This window comes from Orbicella franksi, chromosome 13 (genome assembly GCF_964199315.1).
Source record: "Orbicella franksi chromosome 13, jaOrbFran1.1, whole genome shotgun sequence".
NCBI classification, from domain to species: domain Eukaryota; kingdom Metazoa; phylum Cnidaria; class Anthozoa; order Scleractinia; family Merulinidae; genus Orbicella; species Orbicella franksi.
Genome location: NC_138157.1, coordinates 8,560,927 through 8,586,101, shown reverse-complemented (window position 1 = coordinate 8,586,101; position 25,175 = coordinate 8,560,927). Strand labels below are relative to the sequence as shown.

At 41.1% G+C, this 25,175-nt stretch overlaps 2 protein-coding genes across 3 annotated transcripts; one reads left to right on the top strand and one right to left on the bottom strand.

Moving 5' to 3' along the window:
* The first annotated feature begins 1,339 nt into the window (after positions 1–1,339).
* On the top strand, positions 1,340–18,152 carry LOC145464913 (uncharacterized). 2 transcript variants are annotated; one of them, XM_081448724.1, is made up of 24 exons: positions 1,340–1,804; positions 1,885–2,212; positions 2,297–2,397; positions 4,307–5,437; positions 5,938–6,121; positions 7,295–7,497; positions 8,057–8,882; positions 9,263–9,334; positions 9,863–9,924; positions 10,007–10,057; positions 10,528–10,611; positions 11,243–11,308; positions 11,594–11,637; positions 11,868–11,983; positions 12,384–12,564; positions 13,410–13,473; positions 13,701–13,743; positions 13,835–13,895; positions 14,928–15,027; positions 15,769–15,810; positions 16,243–16,332; positions 17,077–17,123; positions 17,219–17,341; positions 17,689–18,152. In XM_081448724.1, the coding sequence occupies exons 1-24, from the start codon at positions 1,739–1,741 to the stop codon at positions 17,837–17,839; spliced, it is 4,236 nt and encodes a 1,411-aa protein (XP_081304850.1). In that variant the 5' UTR covers positions 1,340–1,738; the 3' UTR covers positions 17,840–18,152. The 2 variants fall into 2 exon arrangements, with proteins under 2 accessions (XP_081304850.1, XP_081304849.1); XM_081448723.1 differs by having other exon boundaries at positions 1,341–1,804; positions 1,885–2,397.
* LOC145464914 (programmed cell death protein 5-like) lies at positions 18,080–24,431 on the bottom strand. Its single transcript, XM_081448725.1, has 7 exons — positions 24,214–24,431; positions 24,099–24,145; positions 23,772–23,833; positions 22,077–22,168; positions 21,020–21,091; positions 19,447–19,516; positions 18,080–19,180 (listed from the first exon to the last, which is right to left on the bottom strand). The coding sequence occupies exons 1-6, from the start codon at positions 24,277–24,279 to the stop codon at positions 19,472–19,474; spliced, it is 384 nt and encodes a 127-aa protein (XP_081304851.1). The 5' UTR covers positions 24,280–24,431; the 3' UTR covers positions 18,080–19,180; positions 19,447–19,471.
* Positions 24,432–25,175: the final 744 nt, after the last annotated feature.

The window sequence follows — 25,175 nt, the reverse complement described above, 5'->3', positions numbered from 1 at the left end:
GACGGCGTATCCGATATTTCAAGCGGCTTGAAAATTGTTAATGTTTAATACAACGAAAGCTCTACACAAAATGCCTTTCATGGAAACTCGCCCATTAACGTACATGTACGGGGAGCGTTGCTTGCTGCAGTTCCTGAATTTTTTATTATTATTACTATTATTATTATTATTATTATTATTATTATTATTATTATTACAACCACCAAATAAACAATAGGCCACTTACAATGTTTACTAGACAATGCAACTTACACTACAATACTTGTAACACTAATTTTCCTACAATAATACAAAACAGTACACTACTTACAATAACTTACAGTACTTTTTTATTGTTTACGATAGTGAGAAACCAGAAACTGCAAGGGACCGCATACGATAAACGCTGCCAACGTAGGATCTACAAGAGATCTGAGTTCAAAGTACGGAACTTGATATAGTGAACCAGTCATTTTGCAATTTATGTGCGTTGGCTGTTGGGCTGGCGTTACATATCTTCGCTACACAGTGCTGACGAGCCCCAAGAAGGGCGAAACAGCTGTCCACTGTTGCGATCCTACTTTATCGGTTCTTATCATGTTGGTGTCTCGAAACGTTTTTCACTTAGTATCAGCCTTTACGATAGTCCACGAATAGAAATGCCCTTGGGTCTTGGGAGTACTCCAACTACTCCTGTTCAACTTCATGAATGGCATAAAATAGTTTTTGAGAATAGGCCATGTTCACTAACATGGCTCCGAGGCTTTTTTTAAGTCTCTCAATTTCCAAAAGAGACTTGGATACAAAGAGAATAACACCAAGTATAGAAATTTGTCCTGAAAGCCTGGGAGCAATGCTAGAATATTGATACATCAAACTTTGCCCATAAGTGGTTTATGAGGCCTAGCTTCGAGTTTGGGCTGGGGGCGCGACCGGCTATCTGTGAGAGACACACTCTGGAGACGACAAGCCCCCCCCCCCTTCCCCACCCCAGCCCCTTTGGTAAACAGGGCGCAGCCAGGGTTCCATACTTTTGTGAAAAAGAAGTTGTTTGGCGTTTCAGGAGTGCAAAACGTGAGCACGGACGTATTGGGACTCCTTGTTTCAAGAAAATATATAGCCTAATAATACTGAATATGTGGTCCGATTTGCTCTCGAGAGAGTGCTCAACAGTAATGGAGCTTCGTCTAAAAGAAGGTGGACTGTTCAGTTTGAAACAGTTCTGTCGATTGAATAAAATGAACGCCGAGAACTACATGTAGTCCAGTCCACTTTCTTTTAGCCTAATAATAAATGTTTGCGTGTTCATTCGAGAATTATCGCGTTTGCTTAGAATTCTAGATAAATGAAGGATTAAGTTTTCAACCAGGCAACGGCATATGATTTTAAATGAAAGATGCAGATGTCAGTAGTGTATCACGGAAGACTGATGGTTCGAGGGGTCTGTTTCTTCTCGTGTATTGACCTGGATGGCCGAACGTTTTCGTCCCCCGTATCCCTCATTCACTTGAAGTCGGAAGCTTTTACTTCCCATTGTGAGAGGTGAGCGAAAGCCTAAGAGACACGCAAAGGCTTGGGGTGCGAAAGGGTCAAAATAATAACAATAAAAATTATCAGAAAAACGGGAGAGAGCCTTTACGGATACGGCGTCCTCTAAGCTTTCGTTCGCCTACTTGCTCATTCGTTTCTATGACAACTAGTTTGAAAAGGAGACGCTCGCGCAAGCGCACTAATACGATAAACACTCTGGAATTTCAAGATGGCGCCAGGTAAGAAACAGAAAAAGTCGAAGTCAAAACGATCAAAAGATGGCCCTTCTGGATTGGTAAGTAAACATCATCGGGTTTGATTTCGTATTTGATGTGACCGTGAACGTTAAATCGCGATCTTTGTGTAAATTTACAGAGCCATATTGCGTCTACACTTGTTCCAAGCGCCGTTTTTGCCGCAGTTCCGAGAACGCCAACGAATTTAGCTCAAACTTGGCCTCGACGAACACCTTCGCCCATCGCTCAGGCACTGGGGGAGGCAGGAAACATCGGTAGGGTTTTAATTGGTGATTTGTCGAAGCGTCCACCGGCCGAGTTACCAGCAAGCCAAGGAGAAGGGGATGCTCGCGTCCCTGAACGAAACGATCGCGAAGAAAGATTGGAAAGCGAAGAAGTAGCTTATGAAACTGTGCAAGATGGAGGAAGTTTTGACAAGACAACGAAGTACTTCAGGGCATCAAAAGGTGAAGGTTCTTCTGCTGCACGAGAGGAGGTGGAGGGAGCAACAGCTGAGGAAAACTCATCACAACATTTTTATCATGTTTTAGATCACGAGAATGGCCAGGTCATCGAGCCTGTAGTGTATTCTAGAGTGGACAAGAGAAAGAAGGGTGCATCAAAACAGCCGGCTGATGAAGAAAAAGATGAGGTATGGGAAGTAAAGTTCGTCTAGTCGTCATCATAGAGTGCCAAATTTTTAAGCTTACTTTTATTGAATGCAGATGTACATACATTGTACATGTGCATATATTGTCTTAAGGTTACCGTATACCTTCAGGGGTGTCTCACGTCCAAGCGATGTAGCGCGTTCGGTTTAAGCTGTAGATACCTAAACCCCTATATCAAATTAAAGCTTATAGAGCTGGCTATCAAACCATACCAAAAATTTTGAAATAAAATGAAGTGCCGATTTTTTCACGGCCACTAAATGCGAGCGTCCTAATCACCTTTTGGAAGCTACAAGTCAAAGCGAATTTGGTTTTTCGCCAATTTTTTTTTTCCCCCGGTTTCAGGACAAAAAGCGCTAAAAAAGCGTGTCTGCGTTTTGCCACATTCAATTGCAGTAAAAAGTTACAGAACATTTTCAAAATAGGACTTAAAAAATGTGAAGTGATCGTACAAAAATTGCTCTCAGAGAAAAAATATTTCGAAATAAACAATTCGCAGACACGTTTTTGTTTTTTATATGTTAATCTAGCTACTGTCCAAATTTGAGGGCAATCAAACAAATCCCCTTTGAGTTGTAACTCTTTAAAGTGTCTGCTTCAAGCGAAAAAATTTATTCGAGAAAACAGCGCTAAGAAAAATCTCTTGCTTCGCAAACAAACTCCGTCCACAAACGCCTTCAACTGGGTTCTCAGATCACTGAGCCAATCAGCGCTTGGAAAATTTACTACCATTAACTCGCGGTGAAATTTACGCGTGAATCTCGAAAAAACCCTTGAGTTTCGCAATGCTTGATACGATAGCTATAGCTTCATCCGCGAGGCCAACTTTCGCTTCTTCACTCATTGATGTGTTTTCATTCGTTCTTTGCTTTTTCGAACTGGTAAACAGAGTTTTCTGTGGTCCTTGTTTACTTATAACTTAATAGAATTACATCTAATACGAAAAATGCTTGGATCTGAGTAGCCAGCCAATTCGTGGTATCCATATATTCCCGCGAAAGTAGTCTCGGTTGATTGCGTACACGTTATAGGGCTGTCAATCAAGAGGGAACTTTTACTTCCGGCCGTAACGTAAAACCTCCATTTCTCCGCCAATATTGAGTTTTTTTCAATTTTGTTTACAGAAATTAGAGATTACTCTTCGACCATTACTTTGAACCAAAAATCCAAATTTGAAGAAAATTGCCGATCTGAAGGTATACTGTAACCTTAAGTAAGCATACACATAATTTTAATAAATCAATATTATTCCACTTGTGCTTGTTAGATATGAGATGATTATAGCCTACTTGGTGCTACACACCTTGTTGGCTATCAGTATCATGTCAATTTGTCCAGCACATGCTAATGGAATAATAATGTTAAATTATTGTTAGTACTATACTTTCTTTCCATGATGACATCATGCAAACTGCTAAATACCTGGAGATCAGAAATATATGTAAGAAGAGGAGGTCACCAACAGTTCCTTTAGGTTACCCTGTTATGTGTTAGTGTCAATTATTACATGTAAAAATGACCATGGAACATAATGGATGCTATAATGGATGCTACAAATGGAAAGAGCATGACAGACGTAGTTTGCAAGACTCTTAATTAGGCTTGAAACTTGCAGGAGTAAAGAAGATTTTTATAGGAAAAAATGGCTGGATGGTAGGCTTTGGCATCTAGTATTTTTAGTTCTTCCAAATTTCCTGAGGAAACCTCCACCTTGGAATTTCCGTTAACCTTCCTTGGGGTGGGTATGATATTTTCTGGAACTGCACATTGATAAAGTCATGAAACAGTGTTATGCAAAGTGCCTATTCAGGACACTGTAAGGCTTGCTTCTCCAAATTATGGTCAAAATTGTGTTTTAAGCTCTTTTTATTTTGCTTGCATTAACATTAGGAGTCTGTAAGTGAGTATAGCAGCAGTGATGAGTTGACGGATGTCACCAGCCACGATGAAGAGAGTACAACAAGTGGAGGACGAAGACACAGTGCTAGAGGTAGTAGAAAGGGTAAACATGATGGGCAAGGCTCTGTCGATGGAGTGTCATCTCACAGGAAAAGACCAAGCACTAAGAGGAGAACCCCAGACATGATACAGGAAGTCTCTGAAGATGCTGGTCAAGACGAGGATGGTGAGGTTCCTCCCCCCATCCCACCTTACTTAGGAGACTCAAGCCCAGAGGCTCCTACACGTGGTAAAAAGAAAGGAAAGAGATCTGCACAGGATCAACTGGATGGTCCGGGGCAGCCCCTGCCTCCTGTACCTTCAGACCCACCAGAGAACAAACTTACAGATGAGCAGAGAAGAGCATTGAAGGTGGTGGAGAGACTGGGCTTTGAAGGAGTGTCACAAAAACTTGCACTGAGTGATGTCTCAGAGGATTCAGAGAGCTATATGTCACCAGTAGTCCCCAAAAACACAACTGATTTTAATGGAAGGACCACATTTGAACGGGAACAGTTTAAAGATACTTTGACAGAAAGTAATGCACCAGTGTCTGAAGCAACAATCGAGGAGGCAACCCTGGATTTAAGTCATACATTTGCTGGGATTGACGGTTATGAACCTCAAGAGGATCTCCAATCCCCAGTTGAGCAATCATGGCAGGAAGGTAATCGTCCAAGTTTCAAAACACAGGCAAAGAGAGCCAACAAAGTTTCCTCTTTTGTTCATTTACTCAATGAGCAAGAAAGACACAGACAAGCTGACTTGGCTGCTCATGGGCCAGTGAAAGGGACAAGAGACCCAAGCCCAAGCCAGTCTGTCGGAAGTAGCCGTGATGGCCAAGGGTTTATGGATCCAGTTTTAATACAGAGACTAGATGAAGCCAGACAAGCAAATGAGACATCATTTTTGGAAAGGCAGAAACAGTTAGAAACACTGGTGGAGCAACAGCAACATCTGTATCAGGAGCAGTTAGAACAGCAGAGAATTCAACAACAGCAACAGCAGGAGGTTGTCAGGCAACAATGGAAGCTGCAGGAACAGCTTAGGGCTTTGGAAAAAATGCAGCAAGAATTTAATGAGGTAAAATGGATGAGAATTTTAATATTATGTATCTGGAGCAGTAGCTAAATCTCATTCATGTGCATAGTGGTTGTTTTGTATTCATGCGTGGCAGTGATTGTCTAGCCTTGGCCATATCAATGCATGTTGTTTCTAATTATTTGTTTTATGTTTTTTACTTTATTTTGTGGTACTATCAATAACAGATCCACAGGCTTTACTACAAAACAACAATTTATTATTATGCTGTAGCAGAAACATATCTTCTGGGTTATATGCTTGGCTGGCTGTAGTGTCTGACCCACTGAAAAACTTAATACATCAAATTTTTTTTGATTCTTGATTCTGTTAAGGGAATCACCCTCGCACTCAGTTGATGATCTCGTATTATTAACTACATGTTCACCTCCACACTGTACATGTATCTTACAGTAAGTCAAAGTGGATTTTGCATGTATAGCAGTAGTGCTTCCAGTTTTTGTAACAGGAGACAAGGAATGAACTAAAATTTGTTTTGTCAGAATGCTGATCTGTCACCACGAGGTCCAGCAGTCAGTGAGTCAGATGTGAGACTCCAGCGAGAACTAGTGCGACAGCAACAAGAATTCCTTCAACAGCAGCAGGAGCAGTTGAAGTATTCTCAGGATCAACAAGCACAAGCTCTTCAACAACAGGAGAGGTTATGTGAGCAGATCAGGCAGCTAGGTATGATCTTGCTTTATCTTGACTGAGGGTTAGTAAATTCCAGACAATTACATGTATAGTTTTGGAACGTGACCAGAATCTGCTTCTTTTTTCCTTTATTGGGACCTGAACTTGATGAATTGATCAATGTGTCTAAAAATGAATAGTGGAAAATTTGGACAACATTTTTTCGAGGTATGTTCACTACAAGGGCCTTGTCTCTATATTGTACAGTCATGTAAGGAGAGCAGGGAGGGGGGAAGACAGGAACCTGGGAATTCAATAAGTTCATGAAAGAGCAGTGGAGGAAAGGGTGGCAAGGGGTATTTCCAATGTTGTGGGAAACAGGAGAAACAGAAGTGAAAGTTGCACATTACACTATATTTTCCAATAGAGAGAGGACAAAGTTGTGGAAACCTCGAAGAAAGTGGGATGAACCAGGAATAAAAGGTGGAGGAAGATGGAAGTTCAGTTGCCCTACATGTACACTGTATCTCTCCCAACCTCTCAGTTTTTAACATACTTGTGAATAAAATCAAACCTCTGCTCACTTTCACCTCCATATAATAACCAGCTTTATGTGGTGAAGTTACTTCATCTTGACAACCAGTAGCTGGGTACACACTCAGGTGGTCCAAGGTCAGAGTGAGAGCGAGCAACCTCAGCCTGTCTGAGAATCATGTTAGATGCTAGCTGATCCATATTGTGAAACCATCTTGCAATGACCAGCTCTCTACGGCAGCAAAAGCTTCTCAAAATTGAAAGATTTAGATTTACACCGTCAGATTGTGTGTTCTTTAAGTTGTGGCAAATGCAAATTTTAACAAGGTGCGTTTGGAAAACTAATTTTTGAGATTGACCTTCTGGCAAGCTGTAACTGTGATGTACAAGCCTGAAAATTGTTGTTGTTAGCCCCCCCCCCCTAATTTCTTGAATTAACGTAATAATTTCATTTCTTACAGTACCTCTTTAGTCTGAATTTCCTCAAACATTTTCCCCCCAAAGACTTAACTTTCCCATCGGGCAACTAAAGGACAGAATCTGCTTACCCCAGTGGACCTGACTTTCTTTGGGCGCTGACTAATTTCTCTGTAATTTAAATTGGTTAAACCTACTCATGCAGCTGACTAGTTAACAGTCTGAACTCAACCACTAGAAGTTAATTGCAAGATTTATCCCATTTTTATTTACCAGAGGAACAGCAAAAACAGCTGCAGTCCAGCGTGAATCTTCTGAGCCCAGCTGGTGAAGATTTGGCAGAGATTAAACAGCAAGAGCAACAAATAGTCAATCTCCTGAATGAACAACGCCGACAGGAGAACGAACTTCAGAGACTGCACTTGCTGCAACAGCAAAGACTTGAGGAACAGAGCAACAGTTTTACACATGAGAGAAAGGTTTGTACCATTCCTGCTAGGATGGAAGAATTGTGGAGGTTTCGTACCCAAAAGAGTTCACACCTCCCAACTTTTTGAGTTCACACCAAGATGTTGTATGAGTTATCCCTACCTGTCACTCATGCAGTCAGAGTTTTTACCTTGTAAAGTAGTAATAGCTGGCAGACGCCAGTTTTGTTAAACTTCAGACTAACATCAAGATACACTGAGACAGTAGAGAGCCGACACGGTCAACCTCTCAAAAAAGTGTCATGTAAACTCAAAGAGCGAACTTGATTGGTGCGAAACCTGCTATCGAATGGAATTGGCTTTTGCAGAATTGATGCAATTGTACCGATCAGAGGTTAACGTATCACAGAGTACAATTTCCAAACGAGCACATATTCCATAAGGCAATCTTCAGTGCAACAAATTTGACAGCCGACCTGCCCCCATGACTTACATATGTAGCCTTCAAGTCAAGAGAAACCTTCAAAGAGGTTAAAGGCAAAATTTCTGTTATCCAGACTAGAAGCAAAATACCTCAACACATTCACACTATTTTTTTCGATTTTAACAGGCTTTAGAGCAAAACCAAGAAATGCTTCAAGGAAAAATTAAAGAACAGGAGGTCAGGAGAAGACAGCTTGAGGAAGAGCTTGAAGACATGAGGAGAAAACACGCAGAATCCGAGGCACAGTGGAAGGAAAGAATGAGTTTCATGAATATGGAATCAAAAGATGGTGAAAGAAAAGAAAGGCTGGACACAAGAGATGTCCAGGGTAAACTTAACAGCCCGTACTATGAAAAAGGAAGACTAGGCAAAGGAGAAGACCAGGATAAATTTAACAGCTCGTATTATGATAGAGAGAGAAGAGACAGAGGAGAAGATCGAGCTAATGTAAGAACTTCATATTATGACAAAGAAGGGAAAACAAGACATAGGATATCTGATGAGTCCTCTCAGTTTGATGAGGCGAGACTTGGACATAAAAGCCAGAACTCAGACTTGTCTTACCGCGATGAGATTGAGGGAAGGCATAGTAGAAACAGGAGACATGCTTCGGATAGCTCACGTGGCGTCGAAACAGAGGGAAGACGAAGAGATGACAGAGAAGAGAGTCCGCGACGCGGGCAGACAGGCAGTAGGAAAGGACATGAAAAATCTGAAAGAAAATCAAGGAAAAGTCGTGAAAAGAATGTCGAATTTGAAACGGCGATCAAGAAGACTGAAGCAGAAGTGACGAAAGTACAAGTTGTAAGGGATGACGAGGTTTATCGTTTGTCCAAAGGACGAATTGAACTGCTTGAGTCAGAGAAATCGGCCTTGATGGAACTGAACACTTCGCTACAGGAAGAAAACAAAGCTTTGAAGCAACTGGCACTTTCTCTCCAAAAGGGAACTGGTTAGATTTGTAGTGCATTTATTTTATGTCTTGCCAGTTTGAATGCTCCGTTGATTTTCTTTCAGCTTCAATCTTTTTGTCAAGTAGTCAGGTGTGGTGTCAGGGATAAGTTAGTACTTAGCTATTGCATAATTTCCACCAAATTCTCACAACTATCATTAATAGACCTGTATGGCAGTAAGTGATGAGAATTCATATATTGGGCTTGGACCTAACAAGCCTTTTTGTTCTCACTTCTCACAGGTGTCTCTTCCGTAGCTATTGCATAATTTCCACCAAATTCTCACAACTATCATTAATAGACCTGTATGGCAGTAAGTGATGAGAATTCATATATTGGGCTTGGAGCTAACAAGCCTTTTTGTTTTCACTTCTCACAGGTGTCTCTTCCGTAGTTTTGCAAAAACAAATCAAAGACTTGCACCAAGAACAGAAAGTTTTGCGGGATACAGGTTTGATATAATTACTTCTTTTGCCTTCATTGAGGGTCCGGATGGGTCTTAACAGAAAGCTGAGAATTGGACAACATTTGAACTCTCAGCTAAGAAACGGGCAGAAAATTTAACTGATAGCTGAGATTACAGCAGCCCATCGTTCATCTTCACGTATCCTCTTCATACCAAGTGACACATAAGGCCTCTACACCCTGTTACCAACCAGCTCTATCGGCTGCTGCAATGTGCACCTCGCTCCAGGTCTTCTACCCAGCTCTTTCCCTCTCTTTCTCTGCTGTCCTTCTCCATGTTGTCTTGGGTCTGCCCCGCCTTCGGCTTCGTTCTGGTGGTCATTTTAATACATTCCTGCTGTCCCTCTTTATTTTGTGGCACTGTTTTTGGCAACAAATAAACCCCTTCAAGGTTTTTCCCTCCGCCATATATCTAGTGGTAGAAGTACATGTATGGCCAAAATGCATTCTCGTAAGGGAAAAATCTTTTGCAATGGTAACTGAACTCTGATGTTTATGTTATTCCTTCCTGTAGTTCATCGACTCAACGTAGAACTAAGCAGATATCAAGCTAAATATCGACCGGTGTCATTTGAGGTATCGTACCTTCAAGATTTGAGCTAAACCTGATTTGAGTCAACCGTTGTAGTTATAACATAGTTAGTATTGTTCCTTGTAGGAGGTGGAAGGCATGGCATTGCCTTACAAGAAAGAAGCCGCCCCATGGCTGGTAGGTATCAAATGATGGTACACAGTACCGCTCAAAGCGACATGTAAAATTATATTACCACCTTCTCAAAAAGAACTTCTGGTCGCAGGTTGGATAGAAGCGTTCATGCAGCTTTTCATGTGTGACAAGACTAGCCTGTTCAAGGTTCTCGGTCAGTGGGGACGATCGAAAACGTGGGCGGGTGACGGGTGGGGTCTGGGAGAGAAAACCTCTCCTTTTCCTTACCCAGACCCCGCTCGTCGCCCGCCCACTTTTTCGATCGCTCCCACTGACCGAGAGCCTGAAACAGGCTATGACGAGACTTGTTTCTCTCGGGAAGTCTCGTTTTCTTGCAATACGTTCATATCAAAAGATACAACTTCGAGTTGATTAAATCAACGTACGTGAAAAATGATGTGATTTGATCAAATGGTTGATTTTAGTAATTGATCAAATGGAGTTTTAAGGCTATAACAATTCACATTTTTCAGGTGAACACAAAGTTCTTGGCTCCTCTTTTCTTGGCGTATGACGATAGGCTGAAGGAAAAGGAACAGTTGATCAGAACTTACGATGTAAGTAATATGAAGCCTGACCGACAAAAGGCGTGTGTAGCAAAGACGCAACATAGTTTCAAAGAAGCACACGAGAAACGCGGAAGAGACTGGACACAACTTGGTGTTCGCGTTGCTGCGATCACACCGTGACCATATTACGCATTTTGGTGCGACCAGACCGTGGTAGCATTCTATTTATGCCCCATATTCGACCTGTGGTTAGCTCGTCGCGTTATCTCTGCTAAATCTACCTGTAGGCGTGTAGCAATGCTCACTCCATTTATTATGACGTGAATGATGAAGGGGTCAATCCCAAAGCAGCTAGAAACTCTTTCACCCAAGAGGAGAGCATATTGAAATTAGTTTCCCGCAAAATTGTGTTTTACTAGCAGTGGAATAGATCATTTTCGTATTCTTGGTATTGGACTGGAACTAGCTTACAATGGCGGCTCATGCGGGGGAATATTAAAAAGAGATTTATGTCATTTGCATTTGGAAAGGCTCTCCGCATTTATCTTTAGCCTCAGTTGTGAGCTAGTTCCAGTCCACTACCAAGAATACAAAAACGGTCTATTGGTCCTGTTGTTGTCCATGGTACTGCCGCCGTGGCTTTGTTTTTACTCTTTTCCTCGCTTTACTTCACTTTTAGGAGGAGTTAAATGCGTTTAAGGCGCGAGTCATGGAAGTTGTTAAGGAAAATCAGCAACTTCATATGGTAGGTTCCTTCCTTGTCTGTAGACATTGTTTTATCACCAGTTGAGAGAATGTGTTTCTCTATGAGAGTGCTCATTTCGTAGATTCTCAAAACCTGTGAGCTTGATTATATATCGATAACACGATGAGAAATTCGACCATGACAACAGAGTGTAATCCTCTCTTGTCATAGGGCTGGGGATGTGCTCTCTTGGATCATCCTCTCCTAAACTTTATCATCCTTAGCACAAACAGCACAACTGCTTTCCAACCTCTCATGCGCGATTCTTTTTCCTGTTGATTGCAGAGCGTTAGTAAGTCCAGTCCTGATGCCCTTGGTCCTGACGAATGGTATGAAACGATTATAAATTATTTACTTTTATTGATGCCAGGAATTGTGTAGCTTTTTCTTTTACGCACATGGTTAGCCTGCGTCTAACCGTACCCTCCCCCTGTTTTTCCTCAGGGGCGGGAGGGGCTACACGTTAGGCTAGCACATTGCCAGCGCAACATAGAACAGGCCGTTATGTGTTCAACTGATTGACGGTGAGGTGTTTCCCTCGCTCCGATTTCCTCTGTAGGCAACAGCTTCAGGAGCAGGCCAAGCTTGTGGTGGAGGAGAATGCTCTGTTGATGGAACAGCAAGAAATAAAAGACAGAAAAATGAAGGAAATGCAGCGGGTTCACGGACAGGAAGGTTGGTATGACCGCCGTCACACGTATCGAGACACAGAGACTGTTACATTGTCAATACTAAGTCTGTGAACAGTTTATTTTGCTCTGAAATTGTCCAACCGTCACGTTTGATTGTGGTCTAGTCCAGTTCTGGTACTCTGTCTGTCACACAACGCTATGTTAGCGTTGCATAACACAGAGATGGCCAGAACTGGACTCAGCGGTACACGTAGATCGTGGTCTGGTCTTGTCATCCTGAATATCTCGGCGAGGGAAGCCCGAAGAAAAGATAAAACTAAGTGAAATAACATAACTCAGAAACTCTACATCGTTGGCCAGGCTGTATGTTGCCTTTTTCGTGAACAACTGAGTGCGGGTTGTTTTGCTATTATGAAGTGTGGCTATTGCTTTCTTGCATGTAGTTTCCAAGTTGTCGAAGCGGATTTCAAGTCAAGAGTCCTCTCAGCGATGCCTAGAAACGGAGCTAGATGACATGCGTCGTTCCCATAGCAACCTGCTGCGGCAGCACGAGTCTGTTGTAGCAGATCAAGAGCACAAGATGTCAGTTCAGGAACATTTGAGGATAATGGATGAATGCAGAAGGTAGGAGCTGTGGTGTTAGGGTGATATGCTTCATCAGACAGTTGCCTCTTTCTCGGAGAGGTTTTCTATTGGCTGTCTTAAAACTAGAAGCCAACATAAAGTAATACTGAGAACTTAAATCACTATGAGCGTGCGGAAGAGAAAATGCTGGAAGCGCACGAAAGGCCAAACAGGTTATCTGGTGACAAGCGCGGGAAAAAAGGAGTCATTGTATCCTGCTCCAGGTGTGCGCGAGTTTGGAGCAGCTGCACTGTTCACAGCCTCTCTATTTTTCAACGCAAGTGAAAGAAAAAGCGAGCGAAGCGAGCGCGAAGCACGCGGGGGTGGGGCGGGGAGGCGAGCGTAGCGAGCCAAACGGAATATATTTTTCTCGGTCCCCACCCCCTACCCTGACAAGTCTCCCGTCTTGCGCTGGCGTCTAGTTCTCTCGTGATTTTATCCGCGCGTTTAACGATCAAATAAATTAGGAAAAAATAAAGGGCTTTGAACAGTCTAGGAGCTGCAAGTACACCGGCGAGAGAAGAAATAGAGGGGGATAAGGATGACAAGTGAAAGCACTCTTGCTTTCCCACTCTGCATTCCTCTCTTAGTTTCTCTCTTGCCTTTTTGTTTGCTTTGCTCCTTAACTATGCGAACGCCTGGAACAGGCTAGAGTGTCACACGCGAATGATAACAAGGGCAGAACAAACGAAATGTGCCGAGAAGTGTGGGAAAATAAAACATGCTTTACGGTTGAAAGCGCTAGAAAAATATCGCGCAAACATATCACGATCACCTCTGTTAACATTACAAGGAACGTACAGGGTAAAATAATATTAACACTACTCCGCTTATCATTCTTTTAGTGTCCTTGAAGACTTAAAAGCTAAGACGAAATTAGAGACAGAGGAGTATAACTCTCGACTACAGGTGAGTAACTCGTTTCCACGATTGAGTTTAAATTAACACGAAAGGGAGATACATCCATTCACACCCTTTATCTTCCTTGCCCCAGTTGTGCAAAGAGCAGATAACTTTACACATGTTTGACAAATGCTATCGTCCATTTGAACGAACCGAGGGGCACTGAGTATCCCACATGTTTGCTTGGTTCTACTCATTTTCTCTTGTTTGTGTTTGTGTTGTACATATTAAAGGCAATCCAGAAGGAAAAGAGCAACGTAGCCATAAAGTTTGCAGGTACATGCATGATTTATGTTTTGTTTTATTTCGTGTGTAACAATGATAAGAAAGAAATGGACTTGTAACTGTTTGCGTTCTTGAATTACAGACGCCGAAGCAAAAAACGCTCAACTCGAACGAGAACTTGAAGCTTATAAAAAGTCACTGAAGTGAGTGCTTTCTTTATTGACGATTCTTTTCATGGCTTTTCTTTTTAGGTAATTATTTGAAAGAAACATTTACTGTACAACCACAGCAATGAACTGACTGTGGGCGATTCTCAAAGCCTGGCAAAATCTCGAGCTAAGAATGTCTAAACGTGAAACACGCTTTGGAAATTTGACACAAAGTTACCTCTGTAATAATGAGCGTCTCCTTTTCCCCTTGGTTGTGTTTCTTCAGCTTTATATCACGTTCATAGAAACTCGTGAAGCCTTAGCTAATATGGCGTGTTCTCCGCTATAGCTTAAGGTCCAAAACGAAAACCGAAACATAGAAAACCGAAATATTTGGCGCACACAACTTCCCAATACGTTCACAATTTTCATGTGTTTTTTTAATTCTCTTCTGATTGAGATTTCAGACAGTAAATTTCTGTTATCAGCCCCATTGTAGGTTGCCGGAGATTGTAGGGGCGCTTTCAGTTGCATTCAACCCGAAAATTCAGGAACTTTCGAAAGAGCGACAAATGGAATGAACATTTCCCTGGAAATATTCTGGAAAATCTGAAAATCATTGAATTTTCAAAATTCGAACCAGTCAACCGAAAATTCCGGAAATTCTGGGAGGAACAAACATTCGTGATAAGAAATTTCCGAAAATTATGGCATTTGCCCTCTTTTCCAGAAATTCTGGAAAATGCTGTTTCATTCGTCACTGGAAATTTCCAGACATTAAACCAATTTTTTTTATCGAACGGAAAGTGTCGGCCTGGGTTTGTGTCGAAGTGAATATGGCGTGTTCACTCACGTGGCCAGCACATATGCAAATTTATTGGAAAAGAGAAAGTGTTTGCATAAGAAAAGAGTTCAACTCCCACAGGATTGGTTTGGTACACCAACATGGCCGCCCTTTCATTGTTTTGGGACACCAATATGGCTGCCATGAGGTTATGTGAAAACATTATGTCTGGGTCTGTCTGGGGCTTTCAGAGTTTGTCTGCCTGGAAACTGAATGAAAAGACTCTCTTATTATGTCCACAGGAAGTCAGAGCGCAAGTTTTTGTTCCTTCAACGGAAGTTAGAACACATACAGGAACGAGAGCTGACGGCACAAGAGACACTGTCCCAAGTTCTTACTGTCGTAAGTTTGGCGTGGCATGATGCTTTTGAGACTGTTATTTAAATATTTTTAAAATTCCTGAACCCGAAATATGAATTCTTTGCACTGATTAGCAGACATGTTTTGTAAAGAAGGGTGTCCCTGGGAACGAGGATTTTTACATACGGGTTATGACTAAGCGTGAGATCAAGATGGCTGGATATTGGCCAACGAGACACAGTCGAGGTTCATTAACACGCAGAAAAAGAAGAACGAGGTCAATGTCCAACTAACCTGACGGAACAAACTTGGTCAATGAAGGATTTAATATGTGGGCTAAGGACACAATTTTCTTGCGGGATAAAGCGAGTAATTCCGAGCTGGCACAATAACGCCATCTTGCCGTCTCGGATAGCCAATCACATCGCGTGAGGTGGTTCATCTTACTCGCCCGCGTAACTAGGCACATGACGATCTTCGCAACCTTTAGTTAGGTTGTTATGTAGCGCGTCTTTTTTCGAGCATAGCATTGTTCAAATAACGGCTGCGAAAGAGGCCGTGAGAAAAGGGTGCAGTTTCTTCAACGCCGGACGGGTAAATACGGAGCGCAGAAAAAACTGCCAAATTATTTATCCTCATTACCTCTTTGCTTGACGTCGATTAGGATAAATTGGTTCTTAAATATAGCACTAGCTTGTCAGTGAAGTTTTAAGATGCGATGGATAACTGCTTTAATTTAGCACAATTACTGACAGAGTTAAAATCCGCCTTTCTTTTCGATAGGCCGAGAAAACAGCCGCTGAAAGGGACAACTACGTACAATTTGTAAGTTCACACCGTGCATGTGCTCGGTTTGTAATCACGAGATTATCTCTATGTCTTGTGAAGTCTGATTTCTTTTTCTGTGCGAAGCTGTCACGACGTGGTCATCTTCTGTCTTTGTCGGCCACCAATTTGCCTTCAAATCGACGGAAAAGCATGAAAAAATAATTGTGGACTATAAAGGTAGAAAAACGCAAGACCTATTGGCTATAATTAACCAGTCAGGGTCAGGGAATGGTTAAAAGGGAACATCATTAATAAGGATTACTAACGGCGAACGTGAGAAATGTAAAGCAAAAAGTTCCGACATGCGACACCCGTGATGTACGCTGTAGTTTCTTTCAGTATTACTCTGTCACCATGGTAACTTAGCTTCTTGGCGTCCCTGGTAGCTGTAGATCTTGTCATTAAAAAAGTTGAATCTTTTCTTTGCAGGCCAAAACACAGAAGGTTCAACAGGAGAAAGCTGCTTCTAAAATCCTTGCTGGAACTCAGAACATTAAGGGACTCGAGGAAAAACTCCAGGTAGGGTTTAACTAATTTGCAACAACAAAGATAAAACAACAGCAAAGATAAAACAACTCAACTCAAGGCAGACAATTGTGATAAAATTGAGGGACATTTTTTGAGGTAGTAAACTGTTGTTAAGTTATAACAAAACTCCGAGTCAAAGTTGGAAACATGCAGGGTTGCCACATCTCAGGAAATGGCTATGAAAAGAAGTTCTTCAATTTTGAGTCAAGGAAAATTGACATTTGGAAGAAAAGCCTGGTAAAATTGGAATAATTAACTCGGCTGATTTAGTACCATTGAAGGTTGGAAGAAACATTTGGGTCACGGTGATCTCAATTTTTTTCCATAGCGCAGGTGAAAAATTTGTTGAAAAGTTATCAGTCTTAAAGAACTAATGGGTGGAAAGGGCGGCTATCAGGGAAGGCTTGAAGCCGCTTCTATATCAGATATTTTGGTAAGCTGTTCACAGCCCTCTATTTTCTCGTATTTGTATTTGATCGTTGAACGTGCGGATAGAATCGCGCGAGAACTGGACGCCAGCGCAAAACGGGAGACTTGATTTTGGATTTATTTGGTAAGGGAAATTTTAGTTTCATTAGGAAAAAAATTCAGGGAATTTTGAAAACTGATGTTTGTGGCAACCATGAACCATGAACCAATTGTTCGTTCAGCTTTTTGTGTTGTGGTTGTCGTGCTTTAAGACTAATATGGTTGTGCCCGTTTAAATGATATTTAACCAATTATTTTTCCTTGTAGGAATACCGGCAAAAGGCCACTGACAAGGTCGCTGTAGTTACGGGAAGGTAAGAGACTAAAGAAGAAAAAAAAACAACAACAACCAAAACCCCCGTTAGCTTTCGGAACAGATGGGATAACAGTTGTCTTTTATCTCGATCAGGTTGCGGGAGAAAGAGAAGGAGATCAACAAACTCAAAGAGCAATACGAAGGAGAAATCAATAATCTTCGCGCCATGGTCAGACAAAAACAGCGTCAACTGGAATTAATGATCGGAGAGAACAGGTAAGGCGCGTACGGTCACACGAATACGTGTAATTGCCTGTGTCACGCTGTCACGCTAATGGAGATCCCTTTACAATGTATAACCACCTACCCTTAGGGCGCGACTCGTGCTCCTTAGAAAATCTTTCTGCCTCCAATTTGGCGATGAAAATTCTCTAGCCCACGAATCGTACTTGGAAACGTCCAGTTTTCCACTTGTGTTTCAATACCATTTTATACTACCCCCACTACTATTCAAACGATTTGGCTCGCTTTGACAGACGAGTTTCTAGAGTGGCGCTTTGTTGACAAACTGTTTGAGTATATATAACTGAATATGAACAATGAATTGTTTATTTGTATCTTAGGAGCGTCGATAAAGAACTGGAACTAGTGTGGAAGAAAGCTGCCGCTGACAACAGGCGAATGAAGGACACAGTTCGACAAAAGGGCGGCATGTTCGATTCGGACTCAGACCCCAATGCTCACCTGTCGTCGGAAGAAGGGGAGGCTGCATAGTCGGATAGGCAAAGAAATTGTAAAAGAAGATAGGATTCATTTGCGGACATCGAACAAAGACTATTTCGACCAAGGACAGTTAATGCCGGATATGAGAGAGTCTGCTAGTAAATAACTGGTTCGGTGTCTGGTTGCTTTTGAGAGGACATTTATTCACGCGAATGATGTCAAAGCTTATCGAAGCTAATCTCTTTGAAGATGAGCATATTTGAAATATGCTGTGTTATGTTCATGACGCCATCAAAGTACCATGTATTTATTAAAGAGTCCTGTACAGAAAAAATATTTCTAAATGATAAATGTAAAGCTTATTTTAGCAATTTGAAAATATAAAACTGTACCTAATAACCCGAATGTATCTTTATTTCACTTCACTCTTTTGCTACTAAAAAAGCAAAGAAGCCTTCACTAACATAACCGCTGGTTCTTCTTTCTAATGAAATACACAGATTTTGCGCAAGTGACATGCCCAAAATATTCAAGGTAACGCATTTCCTGGCACGTAATAAAACATCCCACAGCAGACTCTCAATAGACAAAAAAAAAACGTTTAATCAAAGTTTCTCTATTTGGGAATCCCCGACTTGTTGCACATCACAACGACTATCAGTAATCTGTGAATCACCGGACGGGAGGCGTAACCGTAGAAATAGAGCTGCGTTTTCAAATTTCTCCGTTTTCGTAAACATGAACAACAGCTGTGTGAAACAGCTTAAAACGCAATCGTTAGAAGGGTTTGAAGTCCTGAGTTCGCGATTTACTGAAAATCGCTAAAAGATGATGCTAAATTAGCCTGCAGTGCATGTTTACCTAAAGCATTATGGCGGCCTTGCCGGCCTTAACTCTCGATCCGCCCAAAATACGCCAGCACTGCAGGCTAATGCTACATATAAGTTCACACCTACATAGTTCCGAGTTGTTATTGCCCACCACAAACGTACCGCGGAATCGAACGTGGGTTGACGATTTTCTTTATTTTCACACCTTTCTGCTTCCTATGTATTGCTAACGTAAAATTTTATCACGTTTCGATCGAATTCAAGGGTTACAACAATCATTATAAAGTTTTTAAATCATCCCAATGGAAACATTTTCTTGACAAGAGCTTCTGATGTGAACGTTTTAAGCGCGAAGCCAAGAGCACATTTTTTAAACCTGCGAACATCACTTTTTGGCAATTTGCTAAACCTAGTTTAACTTGACTGGTTGGGTTTGTGTGAATGGAGAGAGTTTTTACACCAAGCGTTTTTTTCTCCTCTTCCCCGAGTCTCTGGGATTTTTTTTTTAATTACAAAGTAGATTAACTCTGACTCATTGATGTACAACTTTGAGCTTTGTAATCTGTGTGTAAGAAAAAAAGAACAACATTGAACTGCTTGAAATTTATACTTGGAGAGCGTACATTGTAAGTATTTGAACTCTAAAGTAAAATGACTAAATCTGACAATCAATCTGGTTGAAGAAATATACAAAATGCTTGTATATGCGTGTAGCGTTTTCTCTACAATTCTTTTGTGATATTATCACTTCCCGGAGGCTAAGGCTTTTTCTACTTGTTAAATGTGAACAGCGGAAGGATACAAAAAGAGTACAACAGGACGGCTTACCTTTTGAAGTGGGAAACACTTATCACTAGTCGTCATCGTCATCAGAATCGTCAATACGTTTTCTGTTGAACTGAAATAAGAACACAAATGAATATGGACAAACAGTGCCAACACTATACTTCAGGAACGATCACCGCAGTTATGCATGCATGAACGCAACTTAAGGTCGGCACGCACGAGGGGACTAGTCGCGGGGGCAAGTCCCATCGTGTGAACTGGTCATTTTTGCGACAAAATCTAGTCGCAGGGACTAACATTCGGTCCCTGCGACTAGTCTCGCGAATTCAAACTGGTTTGAATTTTTGGGACAAGTCCCTGCGACTTGTTCCTCAAAACGCTTCGTGTGAACTGTTCGTGGGACAAGTCCCTGCGACCAGTCCCTTCGTGTAAACTCTTCAGGGGACTAGTTGCAGGGACTTGTCGCACGGACTAGTCCCCTTGTGTGTCGACCTCTAGTCGTGGGTTTACTGCGAAATCGCAACGTGACGAGCTCCCAGTTGGCTTGTCAGCTCAGTTGGTAGAGCACTACACCGGTATCGCAGAGTTCATGAGTTCAAATCCCATTCATGCCTGAGTTTCACGCTATATTTTCGCAACTTGTTCAGTTGCGTTGTCAAGATCTATAAAGAAGCATATATTTTTCTCGCAGTTAAAATACATAGTCCATACAGCGTGGAAAACACTGCAGAGAAAGTAATGTAGCAAATTCAACTAGTGGTACCCACTCACACAGCAAGACTACACCAAGTTGTATGACTTAACGTTATGTTGGCCACTTACAAAATTACCTTTAAATTGAAGGAAACCTGAAAAAATAGTTTTCTATGATGGAAAAACACTAAAGAAATAAAAAAAACATGAAGGAACAAGGGTGGTCGAGAATGGAAAAGATTGATACGGATTACAAACGACGAACTTGTAAAAATTAATCAGAGGCAAGACACTAATGAGCGTGCAGTAAAATTAGAAAGAATGCTAATATGCAGTTCCAGAAAATAATCATACCACCCAAATTCTGAGGGGGTTTGGGGTTTCGATAACAAACATGTTTAAAGAAAGTATGAAACTATTAAAACTGGGAATTCCATAGGGGTAGATAGGAGGGTTCACCCTGTACGGATAATCCGTCTATTTATATCCGTCCGATTATCCGTCTATATAGACGGATAATTGGACGGATATAAATAGACGGATTATCCGTCTAAAATGAGCACCGTTCCGTTTTCAAACTAAGACGAATTATCTGTAATGGACGGATAACCCGTCGTAGACGGATTATCCGTCTCTAGTGTGAAAACGGCCAATACAATTCTGTTCCATGCCAAGCTATGCCAGTATTTATTGGTATTTTTCTCAGTTTGAAGGCTACATAGCACAGTTGCTAATTAAAATTTGACTAATGTCTTGAATCTACATCCGTGACATTTGCAATCTGCAAAACTGTGCCAGTCAGGAAAATGAATTCTCCAAAATGAAGTAGCATCAAAAAATTGTTTTCTACCCTCTTTCTGTCATTCAGATCACCAAGAATACATGTAAACACATGTCTTCATGTACTTTTTCAAAACAATACCTTAACTGTAGTTTTCTTTTGGGTTCGTTCACTGATATCCTGGAGAAGACTAACCAGCTGGGACTCAGATAACTGAAACATAAGACGATGTTACAGGAGTAAGATGACGAAAATACATGCAGTGTTGTGAGTGAAGAAAGTCACAACTAAATCTTGAAATTAGTACACTCATATAAATGCAGTAGAACGTATTCACTCACGTGTCCAGCAGCCATGCAAATTTATTGGAACAAAAGAAAGTGTTAAAATAAGAAAATAGTCGAACTCCCACAGGATTGGTTTGGTACACCAACATGGCCGCCGTTTCGTTGTTTTGGAACACCAATATGGCTGCCATGATGTCGTTTGCCTGCATATGCTCCATATACAGATTTAGCCCAGCCTAAAAGCAGGGCTCCCAATTACAATAAGTTAACCTTGGCAGCGGTCAACTTCAAAAAAACATATGACCTCGATGGGCTATAAACCCGAGCCTGCGATATAGTCATTTGATACTGGTCATTGGATACCTTGTTTAGACAGGTGTCAATTGACCACGTAACATGGATGTCCAATATCAAACATGTATGCTGTAAACCAAGGATGCATGACTTGGTTGACCTAGTAGCTAGAGTATGGCCACTGTGTTGCACGATGTGAACTACAATTCTAACCTCCCTCAATATCAAATTACAATTTTCTTTCAAGGTGTTAGGTTTGTTTACTTTTCTGATCTCGAGCTATGTTTTGAGGACTGATTGCCACGTAAAATGAGGTAATTTTTCCTGCAGCTTGCAACACACGGTTACACAAACATTGCAAGATACAGAGGGGGGTGTTACACCTACCAACTTGTCTTGTACATTGTAAGGTTGCAAAAGGTTGGGAATATTTAATCAAAAGATATTTTCTTGTAACTCTCGGCACAAAAAAAGGAAGTGACAAAGTGACAAAATAGGGGTTACACTTGAAACTTTCTCGCAACTCACAACACTACATTTGATTGCAGTTCAAGGTGCAAGAAAAATAATTGAATGGTGTAACCTGGCCTTGAAGAGTAGTCAAACGCCATCGTTACCTTTCCAGCTATCTGTCCTGTCCTGGCCATCTGTATCAACATACCTTCCATCATTTTTGCTTTTTCAGGTTTTACTAATGCTATGCTGTTTACTACAAAGATAAGAATAGAACCAGTAATTAACACAATTCATTTTCATTATGGTTTTTCTCACCAAACTCTGATAAATACCTTTTTAACAGTGTATACTCACTAAGGTACTGTTAAGTAAAGTTAGGCCAGGAGCCCATACAGCCAGAGCTTGTCCCAGTTTCTGTAGCATTAAGTTACTCCTAGGATTAAATTGGCCAGTACATATTTATACACCTGGGCAGAGAGAGGCACTGCCAGAGTAAAGTATACCCAGAGGGGGCACTTCCGTAAATTTTGGATAGGCGTGTGCCTGTGGAGGGTCTTAAACCCTGACCCTATTATTTTGAGGATGTAGCAAATGAAAATTGATACTCTATTTAAGACCCAAACCCAAAAGAGTTTTTCTTGTTTCTATAACATTGTAAGTTAGCGGATAGTTCAGTTTTAACAGATCATTTGTTCTTCCTCTAGGTCAGCATTTACAAACTGCAATTTGAGCTGATACAATTTAGGTACCCTATCTAAGGATCACACTGGGAACACAAAGCCAACAGGGACAGAAATAATACCACATTTTAAGAATGGAATAAGGTCCCTATTATTTAAGAGCTAACCATTCTTGATTCAATGCTGCTTAGGCTAACAGGAGGGCTATTCAAGCTGACAAGGCACTAGTCAGGGTAGCCCATGACCTACTGTTTAGGCTAATCAAGATGATATTTAGGGCCTCTTGATATGAGCTGGGCAGACCAAGTGTTTTGGAGATCTCACCTCTCTCTCCCTTTCCTTTGTAAAAATTTCAACGTGTTCATATGAGAATGTGGGCTAGCCCAGTTACCAGGATCCAACCAAGATCTTGGCAACGGGGATGAATATTTTTCCATATGAACACTTGGGCCGGGTAACTGGGATGAAACTTTTTTTTGACAGAATAGCTTTGCATTTTAAACATAGTGTCCAAAATGGCATAAATTTTTGCCTTGCATTCATTTCCACTGCAGAAGTATGCAAATTAGCTTCAATAACAACAATATTTAGTAAAGTCAAAAGAGTCCACGAAGCTACCAAGGTTTTGAATGATACAACTTCATGCTGCAACATTTTAGTCCTATCTTTTAGATTTCATCCCGGTCAACAAGGCTGAAATTTCCCACATGAACAGAAATCAAAATTTGCCCTTGTAACCAAGGCAGCCCAGTGTCTGGGCTCACATGAAGAGGCCCTTGGCTCACCACAGATTCTTTCCCACCAAGTGTGGAGCTTGGGACCATTCCTGTATTTAGTTGTCCCTTTTAAGACATTGGTGAAAAGCTGTGACTGAGGTCTTGAAAATGCTGCCTGAAGTCTCATGTAGCATTTTCAAGTGCAAGGTCTCAGTTTTTCACTATACTGACCGACCCTAAGACGGTAAATAACTTATTTATGTTTTCCTCTCTCTTTATAATTGTTGACCTTTTCCACACACACATAACGCGCATTACTGTGACCGTGGTATGTGATTGTGGTAGAAAAATGAAGATCCGGCCCACTCTAAGAACCAATCTGATTGACGGATTCATTAGTGTCCCTTCTTAGAAAAAACTAAATACATGAATTAACAGTTCAACACCACCGTCAACTCACATCTTGCTCTGGCTCCCTGCTCTAAAATTTGTGACAACATGCTGTTTCTCATTTCAGCCTCCCTAAAGACATACGAATATGGGGAATCAACGTTAACTAAGCACGAGTGCCACATATTTTTTCCCTGATGACAACAAAGGCTGAACTTCAAGTTAAATGTTTATGTGTGCGACAGTGTTCATCTCACTAGTAACTACTAAATATTCGCAAAAATATTGACAATAAATCGTTACAACTACAGATCGGTAAAAAATATCGGAAAAATTACCTCAGATTTTAAACATTTTTACTTTACCGATCATGCTATGATCTACTCGATCAACGAACCTCTTCATAGCCTCATGTTGTTGTTGCATTTGCTCTGCATTTTGACCCTGCATTTCACAAAAGTGTTAGTTAAACAAACGATAAGGAGGAAGGCTAACATATCAAAAGAACATACCCCATATTGCGACTGCAATTCCTCCATACGCTTCGCTCGAATCGCAGCCAACTCTTCGTCCGCCATTTTGATTAGACGTGAGTTATTAGTGACCACGCCTTCATTTAGTGCAGAGTAACCTGGCCTGTCTGTATACTGGGGCTCTCTGGACAGCTCGAGCTCTCTGACAAATACTCGAATAAGCCCTTGACTCGGTTGAGTGATTCAGTGGTGTGACTTAATTGTATTGAGGCACAAGCTTGTTCCGTTTATTTATTTATTTATTTATTATTTTTTTAATTACAATTTAATGGCAATTATCAAGTCTAAAGGCATACACAAACAGGCAAAGCCATAAGGATAATCTGTAAAAGAGTGGAACACTCCATGCGAGACAGATCACCATGTAGCTAATCGAAATAAATAATCGTGTAATAACAATCAAGAAAAAAAATAAATCAAATATTCATTCCTCACTTAAAAACTTCTTCATTCCCGACTTAAAAACTCCACAATTCTATTAAAATAAGTGTTTTTAAAAGTAGTCGTTCTAGCAAAATTTGTCTTCAAGGAGTAGTCATCAACATGTCTAAACCTATACGCATCATCTTGAGAATAAAAGTTCAGAAACGGAAATACATCCACATTCAACTATCCATTTAAATAATGTGCCTTATACAAAAATGTGACATCAAAAAGATAGCGCCTCTTTTCAAGCGAAAGCAGATTAAGACATTTCAGGCGCTCGTCATAGGTAAAATTCCGTTTTCCGAGAATAAATTTTGTTCCCCTCCGCTTTGAATATCTTGTAATTTGTTTGGGTCGCTCGGCGTTGTAAAAGCGAGGTGTGTTCGGGAAATCATCCCTACTCCATCGGAAGTTACGTTCCTTGACACAAGGCAGACAAGCTGCGGAGACTTTTAAAATAGTGAATTTTAATTGACGATAAATGGAAATAAGTTGTCCGCCGTCTACTTTGATCT